We start from the raw sequence: 23,109 nt of genomic DNA, 5'->3' as shown, positions 1-23,109 counted from the left end.
CACTCCTGTTACAATTGGGATGAAGTGTAACGCCCCCTGGTGGCCTAGAGTGCAAGCTACAGTTTCCCTTGAGCCCATCTAGTTGTCTTTTTTAAATTTTAATTGAAAAGTCAGGATCAGTTTTTCTTGGCATATATTTTAAAGAATATTGTCTTAAAAACACACATACAGAATGGTTTGTGAAAATAACACGACCCTATTAACAATATCCTCAGGTCTCAGGATAAAAATTAGTAGAAATGCAAATGTGAGCTATTTGGATTGAATCTGGATCAACCTTCGTAAAGTTAAATGTGTGTCACAATCAGTTGACACACATTTAACAATCACAATCAGTCAAAATCTTTGAATATACCAACCATCTATTTGTATTTTGTTAACGCATAAACATGTCGGGTCACCTTAATCTGTTTTGACCAGTGAGGTTATCAGCACTGAGTGAATGGAAGGCAGAAGAGAAATCAAAGCCAAAAACAACAAAGAAACTTAAAATCTCTTTTATTTTTTTCACAAGTGATCGATCTAAGCCGTTATGACGTTTATTTCTATTGAAATAAAACAAATTGGTGGCTACATTAAATCTTCCTTCGGATAATCACATATATATCTACGGCAGAGTGCCACTGTAACAGTGTGTACACCTATAATGTGATTCTGGAGGGTTTGATTTTGGCAGGGAAGGTAACAGTTAACCAATGTTCATTATTTACAAGATAATCGTTGATATTGTCTGTAGATCTACCTGACAGAGCAGACACATGCAGCTCTTTCCTCTCACAACTATTTCCCGGGCGCTTCATTGCAGCCCACTGCTCCTCCGGGATGGGTTAAATGCAGAGAAATAATTTCCCCATTGTGGGACTAATAAAGGCTTAATTATTATTATTATTATTATTATTATTTCCCTCTACATCAGCATAAATTATTACATATTCATACAATCAGTCATCGAGCTAACAATAACAAATATCAGGAACCCCAAACTTGAATACTTCAATGAATACTCACACTACAGTTATGATATAATGATATATTCTCATTCAGAAGAGACATTTTAGGTGCTCCTGTGTGTGTTTGTACACACTGAAGGTTTGTATGTACACACTCCTGCAGTAGTGTTGGTTTCAGACTGGGACTTCTGGTGCTGTCGTCACTGGATCCCAACTGTGATATCAGCTCTAGGACCAAATCTGCATGAGGAAAGTGAGAAGAATCATATGGGTTAAAATATAAAACAGACATTTTTACGCACAAGTTACTAGCTAAATAACCTTAAAATATAACACTCTTTTAGTCCAACAAATCAAATGTGAGAAAATAAATGTACAATGTTAAAATATGGACATGGTTGACCAGACACATGACTCTCAAATATTTTAGACACAGGTAAGCAGCCCAACCTAACTTATTGATCAGGCTCAATATGATTTAAACACATATACAGGGCTGATTAGTTATAATCCTAACCCTTTTGACAAAAAAAGATCAGATCACAAATATATGTTAATATTATTCAAAAGCTAAATGTCATCCTCCAAATAATCAAACACAGCTGTAATGATGTTATTATATGCATGAAAATAAAGGTTATAAACAATTAAGGAGAAATGAACAACAGCGTAATGATAAAGTCATGTTGTGCAGGGAAACTCCAGATCACCCGTAAGGTGTTGTCCCAGGAGGCTGAGCAGAGCGCCGTGCCGTCAGGTGACACTCTCACTCTGCTGACGCGGTTCTCATGGCCAAACAGGATGGAGACACGAGTTCCCTTCAAAACGTCCCACAAGTTGATGGTGTAGTCGTTATATCCAGCGAAAAGCAGCCGACCTAGGGGGGGAGGCGAGGAAGAGAAAGTACATGAAAGAGGAAGTGGGGAATTCGGAATAAGGAGAAGTAGAGATGGACGAAGCATTGGTTGGAACTGTGAGATGGATAATTTTTTTCCCCATGAATTATTAAGAAATAGCTTTATTCATATGAAATTCTGCTAGCTTTTGGGACTTTAAACTCTCCCAGTAGATGCTGATGAGTAATGCATGTTATTCAATACACTATCAAATGGTTGATTCAACCTTAAGTGCTTTACAGACTCCTTACCGCTCAGAGAGAAGTCCACAGTGGAAGCACCAAATACGATGCTGTCCTTCTGGTAGACGGCTACCTCGCGGTCGGCTCGCAGGTCATAGAAACGGCACTGAGGAAGAACAGCAAACATTCAACACGCAGACACAGGCAGGACACACATGGGTGATTTGACAATGGTAATAATAGTCTACAGTAGGCACTATTACAGTATATAATAGAAATAGGGTCGGAGTTACTTTTGAGATGATATTTGTATGTTTTCTTTTTTTGTGTTGGCAGGTTTTACTCTGTTTTAAGTAAGCCTTCCAGTACCACAATCTGACAAATGTGTAGTTGTGATGAGAAATCAATTGACTTTCTACACATGTGTAGTGTCTTTACTTCTGCGTTGTGAATGTATTTTAGCGCAACAACAAAATACTACTACTACACATGCACATATTGACATGACCAGTAGACCCACATCACAACAAACTGATAAGCAGGTCATATGACGTGACTCACCGTGGCGTCGTCTGAAGCAGAAGCAAATGCATCTCCACTGGGGTAGTACCTGAACACACATGACCGAGAATAGAATGAGAAAGTTGTGATTTGGCAAACTCAAATCAACTTGAATGCCAGATTTAAGAGTTGATTTAGATCAGATTGGAAGCAGATTTTATTTGTTTTTCGTATTTAATCAAAGGGTCGAATTAAGTTTTCTCCAAATTGAAAACAAGATTTACAAAAAGTTTACTAAAGTCTCTCATTCATCAAAAAAAAAAATCAAAGGATAGCAGAGTGCCTCAGATGTCTATGATGAACATTTGTGCAGACACATGTAGGTAAAATGTCTTTGGTCATTCTGCATTTTGATGATCTGGGTAGGGATCATATAACTTAGGTTTCCATTATTTATAGTACCAGCAGAAGTGTGATGACAGTTACATGTCATGTCACACTGGTGGGCTTTAGTTTCTTATGTTAAGAGCTGGACTTACTTAACACAGTTGATGTCGGACTCGTGGCTCTCAAAAGACTGAATGTTCTGTCCAGAGCGCATGTCCCACACGTTGGCTTTCCTATCACAGCCCTGATGACACACACACACACACACACACACACACACACACACACACACACACACACACACACACACACACACACACACACACACACACACACACACACACACACACACACACACACACAATTAAGAGAATGAAAATGTTGCTGCTGTCCTGTTAAAAACAACAACCAGAATCTTCAAAATGTCAGTGTTTCATGAAAACTCTAAATCCAAACCGGACCATCAGTTACAGAGTTTTTTGCGACCACATGACAAACATAAAGACACACACTATCTCTCTCTCTCTTACCCCAGAGACAAAAGTGTTTCCTGTCTCAGAAGGAGCGAGGTCCAGGGACAGGACATCTGCTGTGTGACCATGGAAGCTCTGCAGCAGCTGCCCGCTCTCCACATCCCACAAGGCACATGTGCCGTCACCGCTGGAGGTCAAGAGCTGACAGAGACATGCACACATAAACACACATGGACAAGAGCCCTAATGCTATTTTTAGGATGTTTCGTACTGACACTTTTTTTAAATATACAATGAATAATTTCACATACTATACTACGACCTTTTTAAAATTAATTTATGACATACTTTACTATGACTTTTTATGGTATTCTTTACTATGACAATTTTACATATTTACTACAACCTTTTAACAACATTTTTTAATGATTTTTATTTTGATATGTGTTGTGTCCAAAGCTAATCTGCTATTCTGTTTGCTGTGTTTTGCAGATGATTTGGAAAAGCTCTCTCCATTATCTCCAGACTTCATGGCACCTGATGGTTGGCCTTAAAAATGCTGACAAGCTCAATCCAATATCTGTCTCTCAACCAAGACTTTTTTATGACATACTAAACTATGATCTTTTTTTTTACATTCCTATGATTTTCATGACATACAATACTGTCACTTTTTACGACATATTATGCTTTGACGTTTTTGACTTGCCATACTATGACTTTTGATGACATAATACACAATTACTTTTTAATGATATACTATACTCTGACTTTACACTACTTTATATCTTTTGACAACTCTTCATGTCACACAATAATACAATTTGTGATATTTTATTCAGACTTTTTTGTGACATGCTACATTTAGACTTTTTTATGCCTTTTCTCAACATACTATTCTTCATAATATATTAAACTATGACATTTTCCTGTTTTTTTCCGACAGACTATACAATGACTTTTTATGCCTATTTTCGATGTACTATACTATGACATTTTTTTCGTGATACTATGATTGTTTTCCACATACTATACTGTACTTAAACATGTTATGTCTATTTTCAACATACTATACAATTACATTCTTTTTGCGACATACTATACTATGACATTTTTAATGCTATTTTCGACATACTATACTATGACCTTTTTTCCACATACTATAAAAAGACTGAACTATATCTCTAAATTTGGGGATTATTTATAATATACTATAATATACATTTTTTGACATTCTATATTATGACTTTTTTTGACAAAATATACAATGACTTTTTTATGCCCCTCTTGAACAAACAAAACTATGACTATTTTATGCTCTTTTAACAATGACCTTTTTTGTAAAAATACTAAAAATACTATCTTATGAGATCTTTTGACATACTATATGACTTTAATTTATAAAAAACTATGCTATGAAATTCTTGACATAATATATTATGACTCTTTTGAGTAAATATACAATCACTTTTTCACAACATACTATACTATGCCTTTTATTTCACAACTTTTTAATCACATACTATTATATGACTTTTTATTATTTTGATGGCATACTATACTATGATTCTTTATCACATATAATTAAATTAGTTTTTTATGAAATACTTTATTATCACTTGTTCTTGCCTACTATACATGGGTTTTTTATGACAAAATATTATATGATGTTTTATGACTTATACTTATACTAAGACTTTTTAATGATTTTCTTTCTGATAAATGTTGTGTCCAAAGCTGATCTGCTGTTCTGTTAAATGTGTTTTGCAGGTCACTTGGAACAGCTCCCTCCATTATCCCCTGGCTTCCTGGCATCTGTTGGCTGGCCTTTAAAATGCTGTCCAGCTCATTCCACAATCTGTCCATCCAGAGTCAGCAGCATTGTTATGAGCATCCACTTTCTGTTTCTGTTTCTTTGTTGACTTCTGGTTAAATTTGTAAAGCAATAAACATTGAGTTGCAGACTAAAGTTGTTGTTGGTTTGACTCCAATTATACTACCCCGGAAAAAAACAACATGATATAATATGAAATTATATTTTTTTAAGGCATAGTTTGATATGATATTACTCATTTTTATGCCATACTATTCAATTACTTTTTTCTGACATACTAAACTATGATATTTTCATACATATGACTTTTTATTACATACAATACTTTCACTTTTTTACCAAATATTATGCATTTCATTTTTGACATGCTATACTATGATTTTTTATGATAAAAAACACAATTACTTTTTATGATAAAAAACACAATGACATTTTTATGACGTACTTTACTATGAATTTGCGACATCTACTATGATATTATTTAACAACTCTTCACTCACACAATATTAACACTTTTATGATATATTATTCCGTTTTTTGCCTTTTTTGATATACTATACTTTGACATTTGTATGCCTTATTTCAACATACAAAACTATAACAATTTCGTCATACTATACAAAGACTTATTTAAGGGCTGTTTCCGACATTCTTCACTACGACCTTTTAATGTCTTTTGTCGACACACTATGCTATGACACACCATAGTATGACATTTTTCACATTCTATACTATAACTTTTCCGACAAAATATACAAATTCATTTTAAATGACTTTTTTACAACATACTATACCATGTCTGTCATTTCAGGACTTTTTCATGACATACTATACTGACAAAATATACAATGACTTTTTAAATATATTTTCAATTACATACTATAGTATGACAATTGCTTTTTTCAATGTTCTATAATATAACATTTTATTCGACAAACTATACTATGACTTTTTTATGCCTTTTTTCAATAAACTATACATGACATTTTTTGCCTATTTTCGACATGCTATTCTATGACTTTTTATGACATAATATACCGACTTTTTATGTATACGATGACATTTGGTTTTACCTTTTTTGGACATACTATACTATGACATCTTTTGCCTTTTTTCAACATTCAATTTCTATGACTTTTTTCAACATACTATGCGATGACCTTTTTGACATACTATACTATGACTTTTTATGCTTATTTGCAAAGTACATACGTATTTTCAACAAGGTTTAGCCTATTTTCGACATGCTATACTATTGCTTTTTATGACAAAATATACCTTGGCTTTTTATGCCTCTTTTACACATAAAATACTATGACATTTTTTAAAACCTTTTTTGGACATACTATACTATGACGTTTGTTTTGCCTTTTTTCAACATACTTTTCTATGACCTTTTTTCGACATAATATTCAAAGATCCTTTAGCGATTTTTTTGAACCTACTAGACTGAGCCTTTTTTATGGCTTTTTACAACATACTTTGCTATATATAAAAAAAAAACTATACCATGACTTTTTTTGCCATGCTATACTATCACTTTTTTCAACGTACTATACTATGACCTTTTTTAATGCTTTTTTTAGACACACTATACTACGAATTTTTAGGAAAAACTATAGTATGACATTTCTGACATACTTTACTTTGCCCATTTATGACAAAATATACAGTACATGACCTTCATTTTTTATGACATAATATACAATTACATGTTCGACATACTATACTTTAACTTTCATATGCTTTTTTTCACATACTATACTATCACTTTTTCTTATATACTATACAAAATCTTTTCATGGCTTTTATCAACATACTTTTTTCGACATACTATACTATGTTTAAACAAATACTACATTTTGACTATATTATGACACTGTCATATGACATTTTTATCACATTCTTTACTTCTTTTACGACTGATTCATTACATGTCTTTTTTGTGACATAATATACTGTCACTTTTTTATGATTTTTTTCAAGACATACTACACTATGACTTTTTTTTACCATGACTTCTAGTGAGATACTATACTGTGACTTTTTGTTGCATACTTTAATAGGACTTTTAATGACATGCAATACAATGATTTTTTAATCACTTTTTTACTCTATGGGCCCATACCTACAAATGCATTCACACTGCAGGCAGGCAGACACACACAACAAAAGCCAAAGGTCAGCACCTCCTCACTCTCATTGTGCATAATGTTTCCACATACAAACAGGCACACAAAATTCCCAAATGTCAACGATCCCTCTGATGAAAACAGATTATGTGCATTTAGAGACACATGCAGACATCAGAGATCCGTGGATTAGAGAGCTCCTGCTGGATGACCTCAGGCACAACAACACACCACATCCTGCCTGCACTGAGAGGTAGCTCTAGCTTCAACATGAATGCAATTATCAGTAAGCCACAATTACTGACACACACACACACACACACACACACACAGATGGGAACCTCATTGATCTAACAGAGAGTCTTTGCATCAGTCTGATTCTTCTTACCACCACCTGCATGTTACCATTTATTAAATACTTGCAGGGGTTCATTAAATTACCCAGTGATCCCACATGTAAATGTCTTTAACGAGAAAGCCACACAACTCAGTCACTGCAACAGCAGATCTTACATATCAAAACTCATCATCTTAAAGCCAATGCAATACTTAAATGTTGCTCTCAGTTGGACACACACACACACACACACACACACACACACACACACACACACACACACACACACACACACACACACACACACACACACACACACACACACACACACACACACACACACACACACACACACACACACACACACACACACACTTTAGGTGCGAACAATACAAAGCAAAGTAGTCCTACTCAATTCTCAAGGATATAAGTAGCAACAACTCCACCATATATAGCAATTATAGCAGAGACAGCAGAGTACTTTGCAAGCCGTGTAGCCCCAAGATATTGCTGTCCTCTCATGACCAACCTGTGAGTGTGTCCTAGGCAGCCAAATATTAAAACAAGTAGTCTGCAAATAAAACCTAGTTCTGAGATGGTAGTTAGGACTAGTTGGTATATAACGACCTTAGTCATAAAGGTTTAATATAGGCTACAGTCAAAGGTGCAGGCCAGCTCTAAAACAAAAACTTTCTGGGACTCCTCATTGATAATCACAAAACCTGGTATATTGGCAGAGCAGATGTGAAAAAGTACACACACAAACAAGCATCCACCGAGATACAACAACACAAACGGTGTTTCATCCTAACTCTCCTGTTCGGAGACTTTAAGACTGCTTAAAAATGTGGAACAAGTCTTTCAAATAAAATGAATAGTAACACGCTTTCTGAGCCCTAAATGTAGTCCACTGCCATGGTCTATTTCAATGGTACAGTATAAAGGCTGCGAGCGTTACAGTGTGCTCATGTGCACGCATATGTCTTTGTGTGTGAGATGCAGTATGAAAGAAGTATTCAGGAAGAACACATGCATGTGCGTGTCTGTGTGTTAAATGTTCTGCCCTCAGGTCCGTGTGCTCCACTCTTTTCCTAGATAACGGCCTCTTTCCTTGATAAGAACCACTCAAGTGTCTATTAATACGCTGAGGACAGAGGACCATCACCACCCCTCCAGTCTGTTTTCTGTCCTCTTCTCAGCCCTGCCATCCATCTCCCTGTGCTCTGTCATTGTGACCCTCTGCCTTGCTGAGGGCCAGAGAGTAGTGCATTATTAAAGCCAAATGTCTCAGGCCCTTTTCTTTCATGTTCTCCTTTTGAGTCTGGTCACTAACTTCTTTCGATCCTACTGGAGTCAAAGGCACAGCCAACAAAAAAAATAAATCTAGTTGATGCTGACTCATTAACCTATTTGACACATGTAGTACATCGATTAGGGATGGGCAATTTTTTTGTATTTTTTTGTCTTTCAATGGAATCATATTTTAATGAAATCATATATCCAGATAGCCATAACTACGTCATCTAAATTGATAATAACAACCACATATTAACTCAAATTTCTCAGGAAATCTGAATTGTAGTAATATCAAATTATTGTCTTAATCTGATTACTCTGTGTTTGTGTGCATGCTTATAGTCACAGTATATAACTGTACATATTTATTAATTTTTCTCTGTCATTTTAATTGAAACATATGTTCATTTTGCTCTAAAGCTCTTCATTAAAAGAGAAAATACTCTGTACACAGGAATAAAGAAAATAAGGCTTTACCATGTGGTTATTTCATATAGACTATGTATTATATTTATATGAAAGTTTCATCTATAAAATGCTCTTATTTTCAGTTTTCTCGGAAGGCATTGAACTGGTACTCACCTGCATGTCAGAGGTGGTGAAGGTGCACCCGGATACGTAGTTGGTGTGCATGGCAACAGCCTTCTTCTTTGCAGCCAAATTCTCGTTTTTGTCAAGCGACAGCGGGAACACTGAGCACTTGTTATCCAATCCGCTTCGGAAGGAGATAAAACACAAGAAGTTAGATTGCGGGTCACTGATGAAATAGTAGACAATAATAACACAGGGTCTGGGTATGGATATCGCCTAATGATCCAGGCTGACAGAGAAATGATGACTGAGTATTGAATGAACTTTTTCTACAGTATCTGTCGGATTCAGAATATTGAATAAAACATATTTCCAGTAGGATCTACTTTACTTCCACTGAGCAATAGCAGTAGCAGTCACCGAAACATACACATTTACAAACAATTGAAATAGCCACTGTATACAGTATTTACTTATATAATATAATTATTATTATTATACCATGTCTTTGCAAAGTTACATTTGAACACAATAAGATATAATCTTTAAAATACATATACATTTTCTTTCACAATATCGATAACTTTTTCTTAAAACAACTCTAAATATTTAAATTAACTTTAGTGTTTTGTTGTGGATATTTGATTATTGGAAAGAGTAGATGTTTTTTATTAAATCTAGGCAATAAAAAGATAAATTCTCTGTACTCACCCACATGCCACAGCACAACCTGAGGGGGCATAAGCACACGCCATGACCCATGTACACGGCAGGGTAACTCCATGTTCCTGTAATACATGTTTGTGGTAGTTCATTATTGGTAGGAAGATACATTCTCTTAAATAAGCATAAACCAACTATTCTCTTACACATAAACAAAGACAGCCACACATACACACAGCTGCAGTAAACCTGAATTAACAAGGATTATGTTGAGTGTGGTAATGTCTGGTCAAATCAGGCTGAATCCTCCTGGCTGCCATTTAAGTGCACTCAGGAGCACACACACACATGCACAGTCATTATCTGGGACAGATGGATGGATAATCTTTAAAAGCATATTTCCGTGTGATCGGGTCGCGCCCTTTCTCTCAGAGGAGTAAGGCATCAGAGGACGACCTCCCCAATCAGTCAACACCAGCCCTTTTCTTACTTAAAGAAAAACAAACTTAGCCGTAAAAAACAGAGTGGAGAAGTATCTAAGGGCAACCAAGTTGGTGGTAGTAAAAGTCCCATTATTTTCTTCCTCCAAAGACATGTGATTGTCTTTTTGAGCATTTAATTTGCTTCTTTTACAGAAAATGTGTGAGAACCGCTTTACACTTTGCATTAAAATGCATCTCATAACAAGATTGTACCTCGATATCATTAAACCTGATTACATTTACATCGGTTATCAATATGTGTCTCCAGCAGCCACCTTGAGATATGATTGAGATCCGATTGCTCTGTCCAGTTCATACAACCGAACGTCACATCGTAAAAGGGATAGGAAGTTTAAAGGGTTAATCCATGTTTTTGTAGTTCCCAGGTAGGAGGTACAATTGTATTTTTGTTTCATGTATTCTGTCTATGACTTTTACAATTCTCTCCTGTTTTATAATGTATATGTATTTATATGTATTTTCTATCTCTGAAGGCATGGGAAAAATTTGACATGTTTTTCCACCTCTTCTTTTGGTTATACTGTGATGTCTGTTGGCTATGTTTTGTTTTATGTGGTTTGCAGCTGTGTGCAGCACTAGTGCCAATGAAAAATGTCCCCCTTTGGGGCAATAAAACATATTTTATCTTATCTTATTTTGTCTTATGTTGTCTTGTTTTGTCTTGTCTTGTCTTAGCCGACAGATTCTACTCACCTTATTAAGAGTAAACGCATCCCAGACGATCACTTTGCCATCCTAAATAAGAAATGAAAATCTGCATTACATAAAAAAATAAACAGAGCCCATATACTATAGTGATGCTCAGCATAAAAAGACAATTGACCTGTATTAGATAATACTGCACTATAGTTCTCTTAAATATTCATCTGTATGTGTGTACATAGTACACGCTGGTGTACAGTGTAGGTATACCTGTGAAGAGCTGACTAGACGACGTTTGTCTTTGCACCAGTCCATACACAGCACCTTGTTCCCATGACCCTTCATAACACGTCTGGTCTTTATGGAGAGGGCACCCAAGACCTCAATCTTCTCAGCCACCTGGTTCACTGAGGTACAATACACACAAACACACACGCACACACACACACACACACACACACACACACACACACACACACACACACACACACGCACACACACACACACACACAAAATCTAGTTGGTTTTGTGACGTTCATGAGAACTAATACACTGCTCACTACCTTTATTTAAGTACAAGTAGGAAAACATCAATCTAAAAATACTATATTTTACAAGTAGCTTACTTGAAGTATCAAAAGTAAAAAGTACTTATAATGCTGCCTGTATGTGTCGTATCATTACATGAGATATTGTTGGATTAATAAAAGAGATGAGTACACATATAAACAGCGATTCATGTTTGTAACTAGTCAAGTTGGAGCTGATTTGAACTATTTTATAAAGCCTAACGTTGGGCAGGTTAATATTTAACAATCCGTCATACTTGAAAGGTTTTGTATGAAAAAAATTATTCTGCAAAGTCATTATGGAAGCCCATTTCAAGATCCCGTAAGTCATTATAATGACAAAATTTCTCAAAATAATGACTACCCATCTCATAATTATGAGATAGTAAGTCATAATTATGATATAATTAGTCATAATAATAAGCTTTAAGTCATATTTATGAGATATAAAGTCATCATTTTGAGATGCTAATTGATAATTATGAGAAAGTAAGTCATAATGATGACATTAAGTCATCATTATGAGATGCTAAGTCATCATTATGAGATAGCAAGTCATAATTATGAGATATTAAGTCCGAATTTTTAGATGCTAAGTCATTATTTTGAGAAAGTTTCTCATTATAATGACTGACATGATCTTTATTTTTTTCATTATAGTGGCGGAAATGGGCTTCCATAAGTAACTGTAGCTGTCAGAGAAATATAGTTGAATAGAAAATAGCAAATAAAATACATTTCACTCTGAAATTTTGTAAATTTGAAGTATAAAATATAGCCAACCTCAAAATTGCACTGAAGTACAGTTCTTGAGTGAGAGTATTCACAGAAGATATGCACAGTCTCATCAGCATAACTTGACACAAACGTGATCAGACTGCAGACTGAAGGCTACTTCATGAAAACTTCCCCCAACTGAGCGATGCTTCTCCCGTTATAACCTGACATGTTAAGATCTGCAGCCTGTCAAGCTTCTAGTGGCCTACAGCAGGTGTAATAGTTATGTTGTTGTTGTTGTTGTTGTTGTTGTTGTTGTTGTTTGTCCCAGACACTTACACTCTATGTCGCTCAGCTTCCCCCGCTCCTCCTCCAGCTTCTTCTTCAGACTCTCGCTCTCCCTCTTTAGTGTCGCCACGGTTTCCCCTCCCTGGAACCCCTGACAAGCCATCTTTGGGAGAAAAACAAATAGAAAAACACTCAGGAAGGGAGGGAGCGAAAGGAGAAGAGAAATGGGGGGAAATTTGAGGTTTGTTAAATTCGTCCTCGATCGCGAAAGTGATGCTCCACCGCGCGTGTCACACTCACAGCTCGTGCCCTGCTTCGTTCTGTCAGTCCCCTCCTCCTCCTCCTCCTCCCTCCATCCTCCATCCTCCGCATTCATATTCATTTAACAGGCACCACATGCATTTAGACACGCTGACACCGGTGCAGGGTTTAGTCTTCCACATATTGCAATAGTTAAATTAGTGAGTTCAAAGTATTAAAAACAATTTGTAACTTTTTCTGACCCTTAAGGATATTCTTTTGCCCCTACTGCTGCATTTAATCAGTTTAAAATGCTATAAACACTTTACCGTTTTCATTTAACTAAAGTTGTGCTATTTTAACATCCCTTTAGCTTAATAATAACAGGTAGAAAAACACTTAAGATGTGTTACTGTGCAACCTTAATACTGAGGAAAGCATAAAACAAAGGCATTGTGAATAATGTTAGATTAAATGCTCAGTAATGTCACTGCAGCATTACCCAGTTGCCCTTTTCTGCAGGTTTATGTTTTCAATGACAATATTCCCTCTAAAATTAAAAACATGTATATGTAGACATAACCCCCCCCCCCCCCCCCCCGAAAAAAATAACAATAAAAATATAAAGAAATTTAAAAATAATCCATTTTCCCCTTACAGATTTAAGCATATTTAAATTTGATTGTCTCCTTTTGCCCAAGTGATCATTCATTAAATCAAAGCCTAGAGGCAATTTACAGAGGATACATTTTAAAAGTAGTTTAAATCAAACTTACTATTTCACTTTACTTTTGTTATTATTTTCTTGCAATTGTTTTTCAGTATTTTCCTTAACCACACAAAAACGCTCTAAACAAATTATTTTAGGATAGTTACTGGTATCAAGTGAGCTGACAAAGAGCCACAGATATGGAGGGGGCTCAGTGGCATGCATCTCTCTCTGCCAGGTCCTCATCACTTTCTCTCTGTGTGTGTGTGTGTGTGTGTGTGTGTGTGTGTGTGTGTGTGTGTGTGTGTGTGTGCGTGTGCGTGTGTCTGTGTGTTTACAATATTAATACAGTTGCATGTCAAAAGGTGCTGCTGAGTGGTGTGTCCTCAGTTAAACAGCAAGTGTTAGTGTGATCCTCATCAAACTAAAGATGCGTTTGTATGTAGAAGTTTTGCAGCCGCCTCACAGATTGCTGTTATCACATATGTTCATAGATAAACACAAGAGTAGGAGACGCCTGTAACTTCAGGTCCATAGGGTTGAACCAGTGTGCTAACCTATGTGAGTTTGTGGGGATTCTGTCTCTCTTTTTCTATTTTTTCCTTCAGCTGATACACATCTTGTTAGATCTACTCTACATCCACTGAAGTTAAATGATGCAAACATTGCCATAGTCTGCAATGCATTTATGTGTCAGCTGTTAAGTGCTGGGAAACAGATTGCAAAACATACCAATTCCACACAGAAGGAGCAGTAGTTGATGGCCTCCGACTTAATATAGATGTTCATAAGAGGACTGGCTTTCCCACAGCTTTCGCAGGGGCCAAAGGTGGCCGCCACGAACGTCTGGTCACACATGGCTGCAGATGATCACCAACAACGAGCCCTGTGGAAAACACAGACACAAACATACACATTCAGTCAATCAGCTATTTGACATTTTGGTTTATTGAGGCCCTTTTGATTTTTCTGTAACGTACTTGGCCTGTTTGTGTGTGGGTGTGTGTGTGTGTGTGTGTGTGTGTGTGTGTGTGGGTGTGTGTGTGTGTGTGTGTGTTGTGCTAGGAGATAAGTAGTTGGTAATCTACTCCGTCCTGATCCTTCTCTGACCTCCAGAGTAAAGGAGTGCAGCACAGCTATTCTGGGAACTCACGTCCAGTACACAATCTAAAACACACACAATTGAATATTCACTTTTCCCATCGCAAATCCTCAATATATCATCCACTGTACCGTTACTTGAATTAGTCACTTATTTTATAAAAGCCTTTTTTTCAATATAAACACTTTAATATACTGTATGACTAAACACACAGTAACGTCATGCATACTTATGTGTGCCGCTTCCTTCACTCTGTTATATTACATATTGTAAAAACAATCAGCAGACGTACATATTCAGAAAACTACAACCATATTAAGAGATTGTTAATCATCTTTATATTTTCAGTCCTAAGGGTATTATATGTACAGAATGTAGAATAAAATAATATGAGTTATGTAGCAATTTGAATTCAAACTGAGCTGCCTTTATGTTGGTACACATGTCAAAGACGGCTCTCGACTGTCAGCTGAAACTCAATTAACCATAAGTGAACTTGTCACTGTGGCTGCTATTGACGTTATCATCATGTACAATTCAACCATAGCAAAAACCAGTATAATTTACCAACGTCAAACATCCAAGCTGGTTTATCACAAGTCATAAACTCTACCCTCACTACTTAACTCTGCACATCAGGTTCCATAAATTGAACCCAAATGCAAACACAAAAAAACCCAATATCAGTTTGCCAAGATTATTTCATAAATTACAACCATATCAATGATAAAATCTTACCTCAAAAGACAATCTTTATTCCCCTCTGTACAGCGAGTATTTATTCCGGGAGAACTACGTTGAGTTTTTCCCAGTGAAGAGGATTGTCATTGAGGGAACTGTAAGCTTCTTAGTGAAGTGTTTAAGCTGTGACTGCTCTGCTCCATAAGTGCCTGCAGTATTACTGTACCTGTGAGGCCTGTAAAGTCACATTTACAGCCTAATCCAGTACACATTATAGGTTTAATATTTAAAAATCCCTTAAACTGCATGATGTGACATTACATCGCATCTTTGATGAAAGATTTAAAGTCAAAAGGGACCATCTGTGTTATAAAACAACCTTGACATTTTTTGCACCTTTTTGTTCGATATAGGATGTTAATGTTGTAGTCACATTTGTTTATTACCATCAAATGTAATATATTACTATCTATTTAGCTCCGATTACCTTCAGTCTTCAGTTATTGTGCTGTAAATGAAAGAGCAATAATTTAGACAGCTAAAATGAAGAGGCAGCTTCTCAAATAGAGATCAATAATGTATTGTCAGTTAATTTAATGGCTAGGTTTTCCTTCTTTACATGACTGAAAGAATCACACTTTCTTAAAGACTAAAGAATGAGAAAAAACACAGAAATAATCTCCAGAGACAATCCAACAGTGCTGAATCCTTTTATTTTACTTTTACAGATTTGACAATTTATTCCAAGTTTTTTAGTTTCTTAACGGTGAACACATTCACTAAGCACAGCTACCAGAAACTACAAACAGTCCAGTTTGTCAAATGTACACATGGGTCAGAGAGGAAACATGTGGTACTGGCTTCAGTGTTTTCACACCGGTACCATAAACAGCTGGGGTGATGATATATGTTCTGTTTGTTCACAATGTTTAAAATGGCACAATCAACGCTAGTGCTGATAAGAACAATGGTCATTTATAATGTCTACGTCGTATCTTACAACCAACTCTCCCCTTAATGTAAAAACACAGAGTGAAGGAATGACACTTTCTCCTGTTTGAGAGCCCAAGAGAAGCCCAGGGGAACAAGACCCTGCAGCTCTGCTCAACAAAATGAATGAATGTGTGGTTTTGTTTTTCTCCTCTGAAACTAGGCCAGCCTTTCCACTCTGCACTCTCAATACATCAGTTCACCAGGATACTATGAACAAGTGTGAGAAGGTTGCTGCTGCTGCAAGAAAACTGTGTTTTCTTGCTTGTGGCTCGCATTGATTCATAGATTTAATAAAACAAAAAAAATTGCTGATAAGAAAGTGAAGCCACTTGCAGAGGGAATGTGGTGGAGGAAGCTTAATGGGTCGCAGTTCAGTAGAAAGGTGGTGGGAGTATTTATTTTTACAATCCTTATCCATCTATCATTTATCTGACTTTCTCAGCAATGTCTAAAAAGTGCATCTGGACTGATGTCTAAATAGTCCGACCCATCTGTGACACCAAGTGTAGGACAAAAGGACACCTTATCAAAATAAAATAAATGACCACATTTAACAATTTATATTAATTTTAGAGTGGAGGAAAAAAAAAACTGCACTGACAGAACAAAACAATGCCACAATGTTGATCATGTGTTTAAGTCATTCAGATAGCAGATCATTCAGATAAGGCTTTGTCCAACAATGTGCAACTAAAAATCATGATACAGTTCATTAACAGTTTCAAACATTCATGTGGTTATTTCATTCCTTCAGTTACCGTCTTCATCGCCACAGAAATGTACTCTTCACACAAACCATACTTTAAACTACCTATGTATCCAAATGATATAACAGAAGGCAGACTGATAACATGTGGTCCCAATGGATATCAAACTGTTCTCAAATACTAGTGCAACACAAAACAACTTCACATACTAACTTCTCTTTACTCCACTTACAATTTGTTTTTGTCTGTAGTTTATATGGCATTTAATGAGATACTTCACCTTGGTAAAATATATTTATTTCTCAGCACATACTGTATCTTCACCAGCGAGTTCACTCATATTTCCTTTGTTGGTTGGTTTTAAAACTAAACAAGACATTAAATAAAAAAAAAGGTACTGAGTCCAGTTTTGGTGACCTTTCACAATCCCCTTTATATGTAAGCACCTTAAAAAATGAGAAAGTATTCATTGAAATGAGTTTGTGACAGGGTGAGGTCATTAGGCAAAAATAAGGTACACATGAGGGCAAGAGGCAAATTTCGGTTGACTGTTAATACTAATGGCACAACAGTAGTAGACGGGGCAAAAGTGCTGAACATGAGGCAGCGAGGACCATGTGAAAGGACTTTTTTGTAACAAAATTGGCAGATTCCCTGAAACTCATCCAACGACTCTCAGCTAGGTTTCTCTGTTCAAACAATAAAAAGAACAAAAGCATGCGGGTTCATTTCTTGTAACTGGTAATGATGGTAAAGCCAAGCCCATGCAGGTGTGATGAGGGCAGCAGCAGCAGCAGTGCATGCTGGGTAGTTGTTATACCACACTGAGGCCATGCTGACTGAGTATTTATTGGGTGTGGTGCAATATCACCCTCAGCCTATGAAAGCAAGTGCCAAATATGTCTGGATATCTGAACCAGAACAATCAGAGCACCAAACAGAAAAGACTAAAATATCTTTCTACATCAGTAACCCCATGCAATTGAGATGTGGGAAAAATGCAGTTCCACATATTCTATTGTTTTTTGGTTATAAAGGCCCATATTGTGCTTTCCTAGCCACAGGAAAGGCATAAACAGGAAGGCATGTGGGGCAGGAGAGGAATCGGGTTAGTGTGGGAATAAAGAAGAAGACGCTGGTGTAAAGCTGGACATATTTGAGACGAACCTTCCAAAAACCAACATCAGAGAAACCTTATTTGTCCATTCTGCTCAGTGATACATGGCTTCATGATATACATAGCTTTAATGGTTAAGAAAATGACAATACTGAAATAAATATTTCCACATTGATAATAGTAAAACAGCATCAAAGCACTGACTAGAGCTGTGACTAGAGCTGTGACCAGAGCGGCGAAAGTCGAGAGAGGAGGACAAACTCCCTGTGATACAGCAGTAAGCAGAGTGTAATGTGTGTGTGTGTGTGTGTGTGTGTGTGTGTGTGTGTGTGTGTGTGTGTGTGTGTGTGTGTGAGAGAGTTAAATATCTTTGTGCCAGTGTTTCCTGTGACGCTCAGCTCTGGTCTCAGCTGTAAACAGTGTAGATTGCAGCAGGTTAAACCCTTGTCAGAGCTTAAACCTTCGTACCTTCTAAATCTCTCCTCAGTTAAAACCTGTGCTACACTTCATCTGCCTGAAATGCAGGACAAACATGGTAAAGCGACATCTCTAACGTTAAGACGTGACCTAACAAATAATCATCTGTGCTGGCACTCTTTAAACTATAGTACATCATTTACCTGATATTGACATAAACAGCCTACAATGGACCTAAACAGTCCTTACAGAGCTGTGGGGGAAATGATGGTCCCAGCCTTCATATGTCGGACGTGTTTACTGCAAAGAGAAAGCTCCTAAATCTAAAAAAGGGAAGGGTGGGGACGGAGGTAAATGCAATAAATAAAATACATGATATATATTATTCATATTTATATATGTATAAATAATATAGTACAGAAGATGAGTTCTGTCTTGGCTTGACTGTGTTTCAGAGAGTGAAATGACGATGACAGAATGAAGGTTGCCTCAACATGGGGTGGAGAGAGAGCTAACTTTAGCGCGGTGTCACTCAGCTGGACTCCCTACTGGGACTCGGCATTCACTTTGCTTTACAAATATAGAGCCAACATTTAAAGCTAGACTTCTATTTGTCAAGTTATTCCTCTTTGTGAGGTCTCGACACCTCCTTTTGGGCCTGCTCCCGTGTATTGTAACGTACATTCTCACCGAAGAACGAGACTATGACAAGATTTAATATTTTACTTTTCTTCCAAAGTAATGGTCTGCAGGAAGAGACAATCTTAACAGCTAGTTGAATCACAAAGGAGGGGGCTGGGGTAAACCGGGGTCAGGACCGCTCAAACAGACCCAGGTGTGGATGCAGAGCGAGTACTGGAGGCATAGACCTGGTCCTGTGGCTTCTCTAAGAGGCAGGCGTTTTTACAAGCGAGTGGATGGACGATGACCTTTTACAGACGGATTCAAACCAGCGACGGCGACTGTGGGTGTCGTGTGTATTTGTGGATTTTGTAAGAGAGAAAGTGCACATGAGTGTAGGCGTGCATGTGTACGTTCAGAGAATGCAAGTATTGTACAGATGCATGTTGAAAGTTCAGTATGTGATTGGGTTTTCTTTGTGTCATGTTCAGGATCAGTCAAGGGATCTCTTAAGAGAACTTGAATCCATGTTTTGAATTGAAGCAATTAGATTTTTTTCTCTTAATTTTCTGGACATAATTGCTCAAACTGTGTCAATACAAATCTTAATTTTTTTTATATATACTTTTTTGACTTGCAATTACAACTGTGGCCACTACATCAAAATTGCCGCCCTCCTGTGGGGCCTCGGTTTAGACACGGGTGAGGAATCCCAGGTTCAGCGAGCTGGGGATCTGGATGGTCTCCAGGGCGAGGGAGGAAGGGCTGAACGGGAAAGTGACCGGGTAAATCATCTTGGTGTCCATCAACAACTGCGGACTCTCACAACGATCTCGCAAGCGAGTCTGAGTGGAAAAAGAAGAGAGCAAATGAGATGGAAATAATTAATATGCAGTCAAATTTAATTTGCTGTAGAACAAGAGCCCATTTTAATTTAGGAAAAAAATGTATACTTAAAAAATGAGGGTGCTGTAACAGTGTTTCTGCACATTCTAGTGCTTTGCATTGCTGTTACATTTTTTTTTCCCACCACCCAAGCAGTCATTTATTTTTCATTCCTTTTATTTAAGTCACAATGTGCAGAAATTCCCTCTGATGGGTTAAGCTTGTGTTTAAAAACTAGTGACTGTTGTGGATCAAGACATGCAAATATATAAGAACAGTGTTTAAGTTCTGTCAATGTGTCAACTGAGGATTGAAGTTATCATAATTAATTTAACAGTACTGGATTTAATTTGTGATATGGTTTGGAAGGTGTTACTTCTACAGGTGGTGTTTTCCAGGATCATTCATTTCCTTAATATTTATACTGTAGCCACATGAAACAGTATGTCAGTATGTCAGTGTTGTATTGATAGTAAATTACCTGTATGGTTCGTATGAACGAAACCGATACTCTCTCCTCAAATTCGTTGACTGGAGTGTAGAGGTTCAAGACCTTCACAATCTGGAAGAGACATAAAGCAGAGAGGTTATAAAAATATTTTACCTACAGTAGCTGGGGTTTCTTAGCTTTTAAACAGAGCGAGGTGGAGAACAATGATTTAAAAAGCTGGTCTGGTCCATTTGAATGTCGTAAATAAATGAGGTTACAGTTTACCTGAGCAGTGGTGAGGGCCAGGCACATGGAGCAGATGGCCTCGGCGTCCTCATCGGTCTTTTTCTTCACCTGCAGCAGCTGAGCGGCCTGAATCAGAGGCTCCAGAGTCTCCTTGGCTCCGCACATCATTAGACCTTTGTCCCTGAGCCACTCCTCCTGCTGACTTACATTGTACCTGCACACAGAGACACGTCATAGGTAAAGAAGCAACAAAAAAAACAGAAGGTAAAAACACCAGCCGGACTGTGTAGCTCCTCTCTGAGCAGCAACGTCTCCTACTGTACCTGATCTGCATGCCTTTGCTCCAGGAGCACATGTCCTTGCGTAGCAGCAGGTTGTTGAGGGTGACGGCTCCGATGATGTAGAACTGCTGCTTCACCACCTGCTTGATGAGCTCGGGGTCGGTGCCGTGCTGGCACATGGTGGAGTGGAAGGCGCTGAGCTGCCGCAGGATGGAGTCCAGGGTGTAGGTGCCCTCGTCTGCGATACTAGATGTTCGCTTACGGAGGCCTGTGGGCTTAACCCCCGACACTCCCTGGATGGTCTCGTGTTCCAGCATGCCAGAAACTGCAGAGAACACACACACGCGCTTTGTAAGTATTTGTATCATGCACATGAGCAAATCCCTTCAATACTACAGTATTAGTAGTAGTAGTAGTAACACACCTATCATGGGCTGGAGGATGTTCTCCATGCATTTGATCAGCTGCTGGTAGATCTGGATGGCCAGGTCACTGATCACCTGTCTGTACTCTGCCAGGTCGAAGTTGGACAGAGTGTGTTCATTCTGCCTCTGCGTGTTGTGCTTCATGAACGCCTAAAACACACACAGATAAAGGCAGATACAGGGTTTAAATAAAACCAAAGGATTTGTGCATGTGAGAGGATCAGAATTTTTTTTTAAACCTCTGTTTATCCTCAGCAACTCTGTTAAAAACACTTTTCCATTTCAATCAATTGTAATTTATATTCATGTCAGCTTTACACTTTCTTTCACTAGTAACACCATTTGCAATTACGAGAACAGTAAATTCATTTTCTACAAACAATACAAAAAACAATGTCAACTTTTTATATTTACTCGCTACTGGTTGTTAGATTTTTTCCAAGAAGAAACTAAACAAAACACAAAAAACAATCACAATTGCTAAATTGCCCAGACGTTTAACAAACAATATTTATGTATGTGTACATATTTGCGGAAGAACGTTTCTTTGTTGGTGTGCATTGTGTCAGCCTTACCTCGTCTCCGCTGTATTGTTTCAGACAGTGTAAGAAGCGGCAGGTGTTCGCCAGCCAGAAGGAGACCGTCTCAAAGTCGTCTCCTCGTTTCTGATAGGAAGGGACAAGAGGGAGAACAAATTGGAGTCATTAAACCAGCTGGTAACAGTCAAGTCTCTCTCCAAGTCAAACACTCCACAAATTACTGAAAACAGCTTTTAAAAAACATCAAAACTCTGTACAGGTCGCCCCAAAGTCCTACCATCCTTCCTTTGTAGGATTAACATTATACATTTATATGAGTACCACTGTCACACACACACACACACACACACACACACACACACACACACACACACACACACACACACACACACACACACACACACACACACACACACACACACACACACACACACTTACCTTTAGGATCTTCTTAATACTGTTGATGGTTGAGGTGAGAAGGGTGCGGACCTTCTGGTCATCGTTGACGTAGTCCGCATGTCTCAGACACATGAACAGGATGTAGGCCGGCAGACCTGGGATCAGATTCACGGCCACACCACGAGGCTTCAGCTCTGGAGAGACAAGAGGAGCAATTCAGAGTTCAGCGATGGACTGAGGATGAACATTAGGAGAGAAGTTTCATTTTCTACAGATGGTTTTAGATATCAGACTGTAGAAACTGTCAATGAAACCTTTATTTTTTACGTCTGCCTGCGTTATGATTTTTTAAAACAAATTTCCTTTTATGCATTAAAACGCCATAAATCAAAAGAAAACCAGTTCCATTTTAAGCT

The 23,109-nt window shown here is 37.5% G+C and overlaps 2 protein-coding genes across 4 annotated transcripts in view; both read right to left on the bottom strand.

Moving 5' to 3' along the window:
• Positions 1–501: 501 nt before the first annotated feature.
• LOC129108840 (guanine nucleotide-binding protein subunit beta-5b-like) lies at positions 502–13,152 on the bottom strand. Of its 2 annotated transcripts, XM_054620771.1 has the most exons (11): positions 12,953–13,149; positions 11,598–11,734; positions 11,379–11,420; positions 10,231–10,307; positions 9,571–9,703; positions 3,447–3,590; positions 3,069–3,160; positions 2,590–2,638; positions 2,098–2,194; positions 1,661–1,827; positions 502–1,190 (listed from the first exon to the last, which is right to left on the bottom strand). In XM_054620771.1, exons 1-11 carry the CDS (start codon positions 13,062–13,064, stop codon positions 1,179–1,181), a joined length of 1,062 nt encoding a protein of 353 aa, XP_054476746.1. In that variant the 5' UTR covers positions 13,065–13,149; the 3' UTR covers positions 502–1,178. The 2 variants fall into 2 exon arrangements, with proteins under 2 accessions (XP_054476746.1, XP_054476737.1); XM_054620762.1 differs by lacking the exon at positions 502–1,190 and having other exon boundaries at positions 1,212–1,827; positions 12,953–13,152.
• Positions 13,153–16,339: 3,187 nt separating this feature from the next.
• myo5aa (myosin VAa) overlaps positions 16,340–23,109 on the bottom strand; it is a 52,557-nt gene continuing 45,787 nt past the window's right edge. For both annotated transcript variants that reach the window (XM_054620744.1, XM_054620751.1), the window contains 7 exons: positions 22,733–22,887; positions 22,331–22,420; positions 21,755–21,905; positions 21,373–21,655; positions 21,089–21,263; positions 20,855–20,935; positions 16,340–20,333 (listed from right to left, as the gene is read on the bottom strand). In XM_054620744.1, coding sequence (XP_054476719.1) covers positions 20,181–20,333; positions 20,855–20,935; positions 21,089–21,263; positions 21,373–21,655; positions 21,755–21,905; positions 22,331–22,420; positions 22,733–22,887 — 1,088 coding nt within the window. In that variant the 3' untranslated portion in view covers positions 16,340–20,180. The remainder of the gene's footprint in view (positions 20,334–20,854; positions 20,936–21,088; positions 21,264–21,372; positions 21,656–21,754; positions 21,906–22,330; positions 22,421–22,732; positions 22,888–23,109) is intronic.

The sequence above is a fragment of the Anoplopoma fimbria genome, chromosome 2 (assembly GCF_027596085.1).
Source record: "Anoplopoma fimbria isolate UVic2021 breed Golden Eagle Sablefish chromosome 2, Afim_UVic_2022, whole genome shotgun sequence".
Lineage (NCBI taxonomy): Eukaryota > Metazoa > Chordata > Actinopteri > Perciformes > Anoplopomatidae > Anoplopoma > Anoplopoma fimbria.
The sequence above is the reverse complement of the archived record's forward strand: the minus strand, read 5'-3'. Positions and strand labels throughout refer to the sequence as shown.